Source organism: Notamacropus eugenii, chromosome 7, assembly GCF_028372415.1.
Source record: "Notamacropus eugenii isolate mMacEug1 chromosome 7, mMacEug1.pri_v2, whole genome shotgun sequence".
In the NCBI taxonomy this organism is placed as follows: Eukaryota; Metazoa; Chordata; class Mammalia; order Diprotodontia; family Macropodidae; genus Notamacropus; species Notamacropus eugenii.
Window position 1 is genome coordinate 150,835,930 of NC_092878.1, and position 14,953 is coordinate 150,850,882.

At 38.7% G+C, this 14,953-nt stretch overlaps 1 protein-coding gene across 1 annotated transcript in view; it reads right to left on the minus strand.

Moving 5' to 3' along the window:
- The window catches only part of HPSE (heparanase), a 50,604-nt gene that overhangs the window by 25,463 nt on the left and 10,188 nt on the right, over positions 1–14,953 (minus strand). Inside the window, exons 4-6 of the mRNA XM_072624026.1 lie at positions 5,145–5,318; positions 1,030–1,198; positions 268–315 (exon numbers count right to left, since the gene is read on the minus strand). Coding sequence (XP_072480127.1) covers positions 268–315; positions 1,030–1,198; positions 5,145–5,318 — 391 coding nt within the window. The remainder of the gene's footprint in view (positions 1–267; positions 316–1,029; positions 1,199–5,144; positions 5,319–14,953) is intronic.

The following is a 14,953-nucleotide window of genomic DNA, read 5'->3' on the forward strand; positions in this document are numbered from 1 at the left end:
AACATGGAAATATTGTACGTATTTTCACATGTGTAACCTATATCTGATTGCTTATCATTTCAGGGAGGGAGCAAGGGAGGAAAAGAGGGATGGAATTTGGAACTCAAAACTTTTAAAGAATATTCAAAATTGTTTTTACATATAATTGGGGAAAATAAAGAATATTAAAAAATAAATATGAAAACAACTCCTCTGTATGAAATATAGAATAATAGGATCACAGACGACTAGTAATCTTCCTTTAATAGTATTAAGTACAATACTTACTGATGCCATGTGACTGCATCAATTACTCCTCCCCCGACATTCAGGAAGCTAAAAAGAAATAGCCATCATTATATCATTCCTCAGCCCACATGTGAAAATGCTGGAATTGGTTTCTAATTACATTTATTAACAAACCCAGTCAGTGAGCTATTATTATTAATAATAATAATTTATTAAATCTGGTTTTAAATAATCTATTTAATAAATAGCTTATTAAATCTAGAATTAGAATCTAGGACATTCCAGAGGTATTGAGGCAGCTAAGAGGTGCATGGAGTGTTGGACTTGGAGTCAGGGAGTCCTGATTCAAATTCAACCTCAAGACACTGTCTGAGTGACTCTGGGCAAGTCACTTAGCCTCAGTTTGCCTCATTTCCCTTGCAGGCTTGTAAGGAGCAAATGAGATAACATTTGTAAATACTTTGCAAAGTTTATGGCTTCAATAACTTGAAATGACCCTAGGAATGTGGGGAGAGACACCCTGTATCATTGTTAGTTACTGTGACTATGCTCCCCTGGCAATGTCTGTTAAAGGCACCACACCTTACCGTAGACTTGCCAAAGCCTGGCCCCACTTTCCTTGTCCCACTTCAGCAAAGTTTCTAACTGAGAGGGAATTTCCATATGCTTCTCACTTCCTCCAGCTCTAATAAAGTGGAGGGCCCTGTACTACCTTCTGATTTCTAGCAAGTGGTTGCACCAGCCTGAACCTGGGCCTTTAATCGCTTTAGGTGAAAAGGAAAAAAAAAATGCCTTTCTTACCTTCTTAGCATCTTTTCATTGTTCTTCCGAATTTGACTAATATCGGGTCCAAAGAGTTTTGTACTTCTTAAATCATATGTTTTTAGAAGCGAATGGAATTTAATGAAGTCTTTTCCTAGTTGGGACCCATTAATATAAATGCCAGATTTCTTCCTAAAACTGTTGGGTTCTGAAAGACAATAATTCTCCATATGTAACTGCTAATTTCCAAAATGTATATCTTCCATAAAGATGAGATGATTTCTAGATTGTAAAGGAGACCATATTCTCTTTTAAAGAAAAAAAAACAATTGTAACAACAAATAGTCAAAATGAACTACAAAAAAACATTGCCTAGCTCGGAAATCCAATGGAAGGCCAGAGAAAACTGGAGAGTAGAAGGACTTTCTTAGTTCCCTGAAATGGAAAATAATTTGAAAAATGCATAAGCTCCTTCAAAGGACTAAGCCTAATCTCTGGATTTCATACCTCGCATCTACATTATGGTCAAAATAGAGTTCAAACATCTAGCTAAAAGGTTGACTTGAAGAATGAGTTGATTGATTCTTTAGGGGTTCAATAAATTAAGGGTAGTCAGAGGGCTGAAAAGTTAATTTGGGGTAACATACGTCATTGCTCCCCTGGCATCATGTTTGGTCATTGTGTTGATAAGATTTTCTAAATCTTTCAAAGTTATTTGTTTTTGTAATTTTTGGGGGAGGGGGAGGGATACATTTTTCTCTTGGTTTTTAGAGTTTCCTTTCTTGTGCATCAGTTTATACAAGTCTTCCCAGGCTTTTGTGAAACCATTCTTTTCATGATTTCTTACAGTATTCGTTCTCATTCATATATCATCATTTTTTTCCAGCCATTCCCCAAATGATGGAGATCCTCTTAGTTTCTTCTTTGCTGCCACAAAACATCTAGGAATATTGTGCACATGAGTCCTTTTCCTCTTTTTTTCAATCTTTATGAATACCTCAAAAATACTAGGTCTGTACCAGAAAGTGTGTGTGACTAGAGTAGATGAATATTGGCTTCATCCCAGCTGGTACCCTGATTAGCCACATTATATAACAGATAAGTGTGAAGCAGTATAAATTTTTTTTTTTCTTAAACCATAGGTATTTGCTGATATACTACCTTTCCCCAGCTGACAGTGAGCCCTCCCTTATAACAAAGTAGGTAGGCAGAGCTAATCCACAAAACAACTGCATCTGATAGTTTAAGCACCATTTTGCATCCATAGTCCCTCACTTTACCATGAAGATATGTGAAATATCTTTCCTTGTCTCCTCTCTGAGAGGTAGCTAGGTGATATCAGTATCAGTAGATACAGAGCTGGGTCTGGAGTCAGGAAGATCCAGGTTCAGATCCTTACTAATTGTCTGACCCTGGGCAAGTCACTTACTTAGCCACTGCCTGCCTCAGTTTTCCCAACTGTCAAATGGGGATCATAACATAGAGCTGTTGTGAGGATTGATGAGATGAATATCAGTAAAATTCTTAGAATAGTGCCTGGCACATAGTAGGTACTACATAGATGCTCATTCCCTCCCTTTCTTTCCGCACAAAGATTGGACAGTATAAGTGATTGGATTTTGACTCTTGGTGTTGTTTTCATCGACATTATCATTGTAATGGTATAAATTGTTCTCTGGTTCTGGTTTTTTTTTCTTTTTGCTCTGTTTCAATTCCTAGAATCCTTCCTGTTTTTTTTTTCAGTTCCTCACATGTTATCTTGTATGGTACATTACTGTTTCATTTCATCATACACCACAATTTGCTGAGCCATTCTCAAACTGAAAAGTATCCACTTATTTCCTTTTTTTTAAACTACTACAAAAAATTCTGATATAAATATTTTGGCAGATATGAGCCCATTTTCTGTCTTTGACATCCTTGATGTACATGTTCAAGAGTAGGATCACTGAGTCAAAGTGGATGAACAGGTTAATGACTTTTTCTCACATAATTCAAAATTATTTCCTAGAACTGCTGGACCAAATCCCAGAGCCATCAGGGTATTATTGTCCATGTCTTCTGAAAACCCTTCAATATCAATTATTTCAGTTTTTATTATCTTTGCCAATTTGATAACTATGGGATGAAATGTCAGGGTTGTTTTAATTTACATTTCTAATATTATTAGAGATTTGGAAAATTTTATCATGATTGTTGGTAATTGATTGTATATGGGGGTTGGGTGAGAATGAGGAGTCAAAGAAGGTATCAAAGTTGTGAGCCCAGATGACTCAAAGGATGGAGGTCCCCTCAAATAATAAATGGTTTAGAACGGGGGAGGATTTGGAGGCAAAGATGAGCTTTGTTTTCTGGACATGCTGAATTGAAGATGGCAATGGTATATCTATTTTGAAAGATCCAACAAGGGGAGACATGGGATTGGAGCTCAGAAGAGAGATTAGGGCTGGATGAATAGATGATGGAATTATCTGAATAGAGATGATCATTGAATCTATGGGAACTGATGAAACCACTGAGTGAGAGAGTATAGAAAGGAAAGAAATGAGATACCCTAGGATAGGGCCTTGGGGACACACCCAGTTAGTGGGCCTGTCATAAGTGAAGATCCAGCAAAAAAGATTGAGAAGAGATGGTCAGACAGATAGAGGGAGAACCAAGAGAGAGCAGGGTCACAAAAACCCAGAGATGAGAGAGAACAAGGTAATCAGCGGTGTTATATAGACCAAATATATTTCTGAGATGTATCAGCAGAGAGGTCAAGAATAAGGATGAAGAAAAAGTCATTTTATTTGTCAATTAAGAGATTATTGGTGACTTTGGAGAAGGTGAGTTCAGTTGAATGATGAAGTTGGAAGTACCATGCGTTCAAGAGAGAGTGAGAAGAGAGGAAACAGAGACATTGAATTCTCGAGTTTATCAGAGAAGGGAAAGAGAGGTAAAGGATGAATGAGGGGTGTCATCTAGGTGCAAAAAGCCAACACAAGGAATTAGCAGTAACTCCCTCAGGCAGATCAGCACAGTAAACGCAGAGGTCAGACTAAATCAATGCTGTATCATCGCTGAATACCCTTTCTGTAACATGGCTATGCAAACACCTTTTTGGATGGATTCCTTACTTATTAGATGGACTACAAGTGTCTCGTTTTGTTCCAATTCCAAATTCAAACACTGGACTTACCTGAATCAGGCTGGGCCAATAACAGGAAAGCTAATCATTAACATAATATCTAGAAATACTTTACCAGTTCCCTAGCGGAGGTCAGGACTTTCTGGCATATGCTCCTTTGGAGGAGAGAAATAAAACGTGGGATGCTATCTGATCCTAAAGGAAGAGTAGATTCATACTAAGGACCCCAGGAGAGCTTGCAGGAAAGGATCAAGATACTCAGGTTTTCAGGTGCTGGGGGTGAGGTAGGGAGTTGAGGATGCCTTGTCAGTGAGGAGAAAAGGAGATGGAAGAATGAAAATTAACTGCCTATTTAAAAATTTTGTTGGATGTTGGCTCTGAGTGGCTCTAAAAACCAAAGGAACTTTCTAAAAATAGGTGGAAGTTGCTGGCCCCAGATAAGCAATTCTCTAGCCAGGCAGAACATAAGATGGGGTTAGCAGTGGATCCAAAAATATATAGGGGAATTACTTTCTATATGCAATTCCAAAAGGCATCTCTACCCAACAGAAAGGAAAATCATATAGGCAGCTGACTGGCATAGTAGATAAAGACTTGGACCTAGAGGCAGGAAGACCTAAATTCAAAAACAGTTTCAGACACTTATTTGGTGTATGATGACCCTAGGCAAGTCATTAAACCTCTGCTTGCCTCAGTTTCCTTGTTTGAAAAATGGAGACAAAAATAATACCTTCTTTTCAGGGTTTTTTTTTTTGGGATGAAATGTATAAAGTACTTTGCAAATTTTAAAGAGCTGTATAAGTGCTGGCTATTATTGTAATCAAGCAAATTGCATTATATGATGCCAAAGAGCACTCGCTGGGGGAGGGGGAATGAGGGAGGGGTAGAATTTGGAACTCAAAACTACTTTTTAAAATGTTAAACAATTGTTATAACATGTAATTGGGAAAAATAAAATATTATATTTTAATAATAATAAAATAAAGGAATACTCCTTGATGTATTAAATGCTCCATATACTTACCATTGCCAAGTTCCCAGGAAATGTTATACTTCTGGGAGGCACAATATTCCAAGAGCAATTTGGCATTTGAGCTGTCCCATTGCAAATTACTTTTCCTTATTAAGGCATTGATGCCAAAGATCAGGTCCAGTCCAGAACACTTGGCAAAGCTGTACAGCATATCCACTGTGCTTTCTGTGTCAGCAAAAACATAATTTAACAGTAAATAATCTGGTCTCCAGAGTAAAAAGAACCTAAAAGTATGCCCTACATAAGACCTTATTTCCATCCTCATCAAATCTTTTGAATGACTGACCCAAGAAGTGATAATTGCTTATAAGAAAATGATCATATTGGATTGACTAAAACAATTTCATCTTCTCCACTTGCTATAGCTTATCTGTAGGACTGTATGACATAGAACTTCTGGCCTGGACAATTAAAAGACCTCAAGAGAAGAGGACCAAGTCAACATTGTGCCTTGCTGTCCAGCATCGAATTCCATTAAATGCAAGCTTTGTAAATAAGGTAGTCATAATTTCTTTTGATAATCTAAGCATTTCTACATTATTTTGGATTTGGAATGGGGCACTATATGAGGTGAATTTAAAATTTTTAGATTTCTAGTCGAAGGCTTTTGAGTACTAAGTTGAAACTATATCAAAAACTCCCATATAGAATAATGGTATATCACAAAATGTTAACATAATTAATCATTTAGTTGATTAGAGTTGGTTCATAAAGGCGGTGAAAGGTTAGAGTTTTGGGGGGGTGGGATCATGCAGAGTTAAGTATGAATATGTTTGATTATGCATTAATATGAACATGTTAATTAATATATTTACATTAATGTATCAATCAGCATACATCACCTTTGCAGGTTTCCTTTCTAAAACAAACAAATCTGCTCATGTAACTGCTTTAGTATATACCCATTAAAGACAAACAAACCCATTTCACCTCATTTTCTTAGCATTTCCTCAATAGTTGAGGGGAGAGAAAAGTCTGCCTGAATTACCTGAGTAACTATAGGTGTGAAGACCAGGGCTTAATGATGAGAAAGGCAGAGAAGCTGAAACTAGTCTATAGGGTTGCCTGGTGTGTTCTAGGTCTTCCATGTGTTTCTCACTTCCATAATGTCTGCAGCCTATCAAGGAATTATAATTACTAAGGATTGAAAAACCCTTTGGTGAAAAGGCTGAGTTGAGAGAGTAGAGTGCCATGGAGAACAGCCAACCTTCTCCACTAGGCCTCCGCCACTATGATCTAGAAAATACTCCAGACTGAAACCTGATGGAAAACTCAAGAAAAAATTATAGTCAGTCATTGTGGGTTGGGAAGCCCAGTCAGCCTATCCTTGGAGATATTGGAGATAGGCTTAGCTAGGAGCTTAGCTCCCCACACAAAACTTTCCATCTCCTGAAGATTGGGGCAGGTAGAGGTCCTGGGAGGTCCTTGTAGGATGCAGGAAAGTGGACCAATTGGCACCTCTGTCACTCATGACCTAGTTCCTGGTCATGGATCTAGGGTGGACTGAGGAGGGGAACTGTGACTGTTGCTGTTCAGTTGTTTTTGACTCTTTGTGAGCCCTTTTGGGTTTTTCTTGGCAAAGATACTGGCATGGTTTGCCATTTCTTTTCCAACTCATTTTACATATGGGGAAACTGAAGCAAATAGGGTTGAGTGACTTGCCCAGGGCCACACAGCTAGTAAATGTCTGAGGTCAGATTTGAACTCAGGAAGATGTCTTCATTCCTCCAGGTCCAGCTCTCTATCCACTATGCCACCTAGTTGCCCCTGTGCGGGACTATGACTGGGGGTGATGAAAAGGAGGAGTTGTAGGCACTAGCTGTATAGAGATCAATAAAGAAGGCCAGAAGCCAATGACTCTAGGAGCAGAAGCAATGGGAAGTAAACAAAACTAGAACAATCGATACAATGGTAACTACTGTAAAGACAAACAACTTTGAAAACTTAGGAAAGCTGATGACTCTAATGACTGATCATACTTCCAGAGAACTCCTTGTGAAACATCTTCCCACTTCCCATCACCCACTTCCAGACTGAGTGGTGATTGACTTGAAAACTGAACCATGTGCCTTTTAGATGTGTCTAATATTAGAATTTGTCTTGCTTAATTACATATGTTCATGATGGTTTTTCTTTCTCTTGCTTTCTCAATGAAGGGAGGTGAAAAGGAGAACATTTGAAAGAGGAGATAACCTAAAATTGAATTTAAAAAAAGAGGGAAAATTCCTCTTGAATCAAGAAGCTCAGCTAGCTCATTCTGAGTTTCCAATGATAAAAATCATAGAATTTGGGGACTGAATAAGACTTCAGAAATTCTTTACTACAACTCACTTTTTTTTTCCCAGATAAAGAATCTGAAATGTGCCATGGTCTAGGGCAGGAGTACTTAACCTGGTGTTTCTTTAGTGGTTTGTGGATTGATTTCAGGGGATCTGTGAATTAAGCAAAACCTGAGTTCAAATCCAGCCTCAGCTACTTACTAAGATCTTGGGCAAGTCATTTACCTTCTCTTTGCCTCAGTTTCCTCAATCATAAAATAGAAACAATAGCACCTACCTCACAGGGTTGTTGTGAGGACCAAATGAGATCATATTTGTAAAGTACTCAGCATGATTCCTGGCATAGAGTAGGGGCTCTATTTGTTTTTGTTTTTCAGTTGTGCCTGACTCTGCGACCCCTTTTGGGGTTTTCTTGGAAAAGATATTGGAGTGGTTTGCCATTTCCTTCTCCAGTTCATTGTACTTATAAGAAACAGAGGCAAACAGGATGAAGTGACTTGCCCAGGGCCACACAGCTAGTAAATGTCTGAGGTCAGATTTGAACTCAGGAAGATGTCTTCATTCCTCCAGGTCCAGTTCTCTATCCACTGTGCCACCTAGTTGCCCCTGTGGGGGACTATGACTGGGGATGATGAAAAGGAGGAGTTGTAGGCACTAGCTGTATAGAGATCAATAAAGAAGGCCAGAAGCCAATGACTCTAGGAGCAGAGCGCAGACTCTGTTCTAGCCTCCAGCCCAACCTGAAGCCTGCAATGGAATGACCAGGGGAGGAATCCCAGAATCAAGGGGCATGTGGTAGTTCTTAGAGAACCAGTATTTGGTGGGAAATGGGTCAAACCTTAGGTATAGATGTTGAAGTCTCCCTTCCCCTCAAAAATGGCAAAGTGACTAGAAGTTAGATGGAGTCTGATCACATCCCCTAAACTAATAATATTTAAGGGAGCAGACAGACATAATTCTAACCAGGTACCCCATTCTCTGAGTAGAGCAAGAGTGGTTATCTCTGACCCAACCTCCATCTTCCCTTCCTAGCAGGAATGAAAGTCTCCCTCAGAGAAGGGTGGGGGGAGAAAGGACTAAAGATATCTATTCTGTCCCCCTTGTTACACATAGACCCCCTCTCCATGTGAAAATGCTTTTTGCCTCCTGACAGAGAGGTGAAGGATGCAGAATCCAAAACAGAATAATATTTTTTGGTCCATGGCCAGTGTGGACATTTGTTTGACTATACAGGTTTATAATGAGGATTTTGCTTTTCTTTCCTTTTCATTTAGGTGGGGAGGAGTTGGAATGGGAGAGGGAGGAGGTAGATTTTTATTGATTGAAAATATTGTAATTAAAAATTAAAAAAATACAATACATCTTTAACAAAACTTACAGAATGAAAAAACTCAAATTACCCATATCAAAAATGAAAAGGATAAATTCAGAACCAATGGAAAAGAAATTTTAAAAAATGATTAGGAACTATTTCCCCCAATTATATGCCAATAAAATTTATAATCTAAACAAAATAGATGAATTTCAAATTAAACTCACACAAATATCAACATTTCTGTATATTACCAACAAAACCCAGCAGGAAGAGATAGGAGGAGAAATTCCATTTCTTATTAAAATAACTATAGAAGGTATAAAATACTTGGGAGTTTGTCAAGACACACACAAGAACTTTATGGATCTAAATAATTAAACAAATATTAATTGCCCTTGGATAGGCCAAGCCAACATAAAAAAAGGTGGCAACACTACTTCATTTACTTTTTTCATTGCCCTATCATTAAAATTACCAAAGAAATACTTGACTGAATTAGAAAAAGTAATATCAAAATTCATCCAAAGGAATAAAAGATCAAGAATCTCAAGGGAATTAACGAGAAAAAAGGGAGAAGGGGTCTAGCAGTCAAGTATCTGATCTCAAACTAAGCTACAAAGTCATGATCACCAAAACGATTTGGTCCTGAGTAATCAAGAGAGAGCTTAATACGTGGAACAGATTAGATACACGATATATAGAAGTGTACAGGATCCTAGTGTTTGAACAGCCCAATGATCTCATCTACTGGGCCAAGAACTCATTATTCAACAAAAACTGTTGGAAAATCTAGACAATAGTCTGGCAGAAACTAGCTAAAGATCAACTGTATACCAAGATATGCTCCACATAGCAACAGGATCTAGACTTAAAGGGTGGCATAAAAAACAAATTACCTTTCAGATCTATGAAGGAAAATTTGCAACCAAATAAGACACAGAAAGGTTTATAGGAAGTAAAATAGACAATTTTGATAACATAAAATTAAATCATTTGTGCACAAGCAAAACCAATTTAGCATAGAGAGGAGAAGCAGGAAAGTTGCGGGGTGGGGGAATTTTTATGGCAAGTTTCTCTGATAAAAGTCTCATTTTTAAGATATGCAGGGAACTGATTTAAATGTATAAGAATAAGAGCCTTTCCCCAATCCCAATCACGAATTGATCAACAGATATGAATAGGAAGTTTTCAGAGTATGAAATTCAAACTACCAATAGCCATATGAAAAGACTCTAAATCCCTAATAATTAAAGACAGAATAATTAGAACAACTCAGAGGTACTACCTTATACACATCATATTGGCAAGTTTGACCAAAAAAAGGGAAAATGACAAATGATGGAGGCACCATGGGAAAACAAGTACACTAATACACGTTTTTTTCCATTCCAGAAAAAAATTGGAACTATTCCTAAAAAGCTATTCAATTGTGCATATCCTTTAATCCACTGATACCACTGCTAGGTTTATACTCTCCAAAAAGATCTAAGAAAGAAGAAAAGAATTTCATATATAGAAACTATAATAACACTTTGTTGTAGCAAAGAGTTAGTAAATGAGTCATCCCCATCAACTGAGGAATGGCTGACCAAGTTATGGTGTATGAGTATGATAGAATACTACTGTGCTGTAAGAAATGATGAAGGGGGTGGTTTCAGAGAAACCTGAGAAGACTGGTATGAACTGAAGCAACGGGAAGTAAACAAAACTAGGAGAACAATCGATACAATGGTAACTACTGTAAAGACAAACAACTTTGAAAACTTAGGAAAGCTGATGACTCTAATGACTGATCATACTTCCAGAGAACTCCTTGTGAAACATCTTCCCACTTCCCATCACCCACTTCCAGACTGAGTGGTGATTGACTTGAAAACTGAACCATGTGCCTTTTAGATGTGTCTAATATTAGAATTTGTCTTGCTTAATTACATATGTTCATGATGGTTTTTCTTTCTCTTGCTTTCTCAATGAAGGGAGGTGAAAAGGAGAACATTTGAAAGAGGAGATAACCTAAAATTGAATTTAAAAAAAGAGGGAAAAGTCCTCTTGAATCAAGAAGCTCAGCTAGCTCATTCTGAGTTTCCAATGATAAAATCATAGAATTTGGGGACTGAATAAGACTTCAGAAATTCTTTACTACAACTCACTTTTTTTTTTCCCAGATAAAGAATCTGAAATGTGCCATGGTCTAGGGCAGGAGTACTTAACCTGGTGTTTCTTTAATGGTTTGTGGATTGATTTCAGGGGATCTGTGAATTAAGCAAGACCTGAGTTCAAATCTAGTCTCAGCTACTTACTAAGATCTTGGGCAAGTCATTTACCTTCTCTTTGCCTCAGTTTCCTCAATCATAAAATAGAAACAATAGCACCTACCTCACAGGGTTGTTGTGAGGACCAAATGAGATCATATTTGTAAAGCACTCAGCATGATTCCTGGCATAGAGTAGGGGCTCTATTTGTTTTTGTTTTTCAGTTGTGTTTGACTTTCTGTGATCCCTTTTGGGGTTTTCTTGGCAAAGATACTGGAGTGGTTTGCCATTTCCTTCTCCAGCTCATTGTACCTATAAGAAACAGAGGCAAACAGGATGAAGTGACTTGCCCAGGGTCACGCATCTAGTAATTGTCTGAGGCCAGATCTGAACTCAGGAAGATGAGTCTCCTTGACTCCAGGCCCAGTGCACTAAGGCACCACTGAGCCATAAGTGCTAGCTACTGCTGTTGTTGAATGAGAGGAGTTTACACCTTTATTTTCACTATTAACTGAAATTTAGCATTTCCTTCAAATATGAATGGAGGCAACAAATTCTAAGAAGTGCTCCATGGGCTTCAGGAGACTGCTAAAGGAGTCCATGACATAAAAGATGGTTTAGAACCCTTTGTGGAATGGAAAGGATTGTGTTCATCTTTCATTGCTGAAAAAGACCATGTCATCAGAGAAACAATGACATGTCTTGCACTTGACTTTGTTTTGAGCGAGGGAGGGCTGTGCAGGTCTCCAGCCTCACTTCTCCTCGAGAGCCAGCTGAATCCAGTGACCAGATATTCATCAGGATGACTGGAGAAGACTCAGGTTGCACTGAGAGTCCTTGGGCCCTTAGGCCAAGGTCTTTGCAGGTACTCACCTAGGGTGAGGTAATGCCCATTCATTGAATAGGCCTGTTTAAGAAGTAGCCAGGGCATGGCCCCTTTAATGAGGCCAAGAAAAAGAAAGACATCAGGCTGGGAGGGAAACAGCAACAGTTACTATTGATAATCACTCTAAAGCCAGGAGGGACCAGAGGAGCCCTTAGGCAGGGGCCCATTGATGTCCCAGCTTCAGAGTGCACTAGGTTTAATGTTTTGGGAAAGGAAAAGACAGGGCAGGAAAGGAAAGGAAAGGGGAGAGGAGAGAACAGGGGAGGGAAGGGGAAACTAGCCAGGAGTGGAAAGGACAATGGCCATGGAGTTGGAGGGCATGGATTCAAAAGTGAGCATTTCCATTCACTTAGTCTGCAGGTGTAACTTTGAGCCACTCAATCTCTCTAGGGCTGTTTCTTCACCTGCAAAATTAAGTGGTTGGAATAGAGAACCTTGCAGGTGCTTCAGCAGCAACCTCTGCACCTCAAGCTCCAGATGAGTTTGTCCCTGATCCCATGGCCAGTGAATAGAGAGCCAAGACAATGCAATTGCTGCCCTGTAACAAGAGGCGTTTCTCATCTAACCCTTATTAGGGCTGATCCCACTAGTTTAAGCATTAAGACATTTAGAAAATGTTCCTTCACACTCCTGAGTGTGGAAAGCATATCTTTCCTTCTGAATAATTTAATGAGAATGAAAATGGACAAAGTTCTTCATAAAGCTAAGTAGCTGAGTTGTGCTAGCTTGAATCCTGCCCCACACGCTTGCTAGCTTTGTGACCCTGGGCAAGTCAGCCTCAATTTCCTCATCTACAAAATGGGGATAATAATGGTACCTACCTTAAAGAGTAGTTTCTGAAGATCAAATGTGATAACATATACAAAACTTTGGAAACCTTTAAGTGCTACTATTTAAATGCTACCGATCTTTTATCTCAAAGGGTTGTTAGCAATAATAATAATAGGTAGCATTTATATTAGATTCTCAAAATGCTTTACAAGTATTATCTCACCTGATCTTCACAACAGGCCTGGGAAGTAGGTGCTATTGTTATCCCTATTTTATAGATAAGAAAACTGAGGTGTGATACAAAGATCACCTGACTTGCCAGTAAGTGTCTGAGGCCAGATGTGATCTCGTTCTTCCTGATTCCCAGGCCAGTGCTCTCTCCATTCTACTCCCAAACTGGTTGTTGTGAAGATCAAATGAGATAATGTATGTGAGGCACTTGGCAAACTTTAGAGCACAATAGAAATTCTAGTTATCATTATAAATTTATATATATGTATACACACACGCACACACACATATATGTATATATGTATGGACACATATCTTTCTTTCCTAATTGCTATCTTACTACCATTTTCAATGAGGTTCTATTGAGATGCCTCAACATGGTAGAGAAAAAACCTTGTGTTCTTAAAGGCTGTGATAGAGGAACATGAGTGGGTAGGACAAAGCTAGATAAGCCCAGAAGTTTATTACTTAAGTCTGGAGAGGTTCATCAGCAGGGGAATAAAGAATTTCGTTTGTTTGTTTTGGCCAATGCAACTCAAGAAGTCCTTTTTTCAGGCCCAGAGCAGTTACAAATCTATCCACAGTGAAATTGGGGATATTTGGGGGTATGAGAAAAGCATGAATGAGTGGAAAAACCCCAGACTGATGAGGAGAAAAATTGTGAAGGCTGAACATCATGAAATGGCCCCTTTGTTCAGTTACCACTCCCAAAGCTGACTCAAGTAATGTGTGCAGGTTTGTTTCCCCAATCCTATTATTATTAACTATATATCCCTGGAACTTTGCCACCTTTAGAGCCTATTTGCTGATACCATGTCATAAGCAGAAGCAAGTCTGTCTGATATTTTCGGATATTTCCCTAGATGTCTTCTGTGTTAGGGCCCACTTTGTACCAAATTCAAGGTGATAGTGGATCATATAGGTCATATCTAACACTCATATAGCACTTTAAGGCTTATAAAATGCTTTGCAAATATTGTATCATTTTATTCTCACAATAATCCTAGGAGTTATCCCCATTTTATAGATGAGGAAACTGAGGCGGACAGAGGTTGAGAATGACTTGTCCAGGACTGCACTGGGAGTAAGTGAGCTAAATTTGAACTCAGATCTTCTTGCCTTCAGATCCCAAGCTCTACCCTAGGTAGGATAGAATTAGGGACTGAACTTGTGATTTCATCAGTAGAGGGTGAGGAAACTCCCTCTCTGCTAATCAGGTCAGCAATTTCTCGGTAACTGATGGTCTTAGGAGCTAAATAGAACACCAAGAGTCCAAACGACTTACTTGTAAAGGCACACCCAGCCCTACTGGTCAGAGACAAGACTGGATCTTCCAGGATTTTAAGGCCAACTATTTACTAGACCCAGCCACCATTCCAAATACTATTATTATGAACCCCAAAGGTTATTGTTCTAATAATAGAATTGGCCTTGGGGCAGACACACTCATGGTAACATTTGTTGTTTCCAGTAACTTGCTCAACCTACTTTGAGCTAGATGAGGTCACATCCTGCTGCCAGATGTTTTTGTTACCATCTACTCGAGCTCCCCAGGTCATCTAGAGAGAAAGAGTTTAATACATGTACTGCTGCCTACTGCAATTACTGTTCTAAAGGTGAACTGACTTTGAGCTCTACACAAAGGTCAATGTAAGAAGGTTATCTCTGCTAACTCTTCCAACCACTGACATCCTCAAAGGCTTTGTGACAACCCAAGTTGTAAAGAGAAACCAAATGTAAAAATGCTCATTTGCTTCAATAACACATTACCATGGTGAATGGATAGCCAAAGAGGGAAATGTGTCAAAGAAATGAGAGGTTTTACAAATTTAGCTAAATCCTGATGTTTCTAAATATCTGATTTTGGTGTAAAATTCATCAATACATGAAGGTTTCTTTTTGGATCAAACATCAATTGCAACAGCATGACATAGTGGGGAGAGAGTGGGATGGAGGCAGAAAGATATCTGCCACCTGACATCAATTAAATGCGTACTATGAAGCAGGCACTGTGATGTGTTGTCATCACAGAAAACTCACTTTACCTTACTCAGGAATCCAGGGTA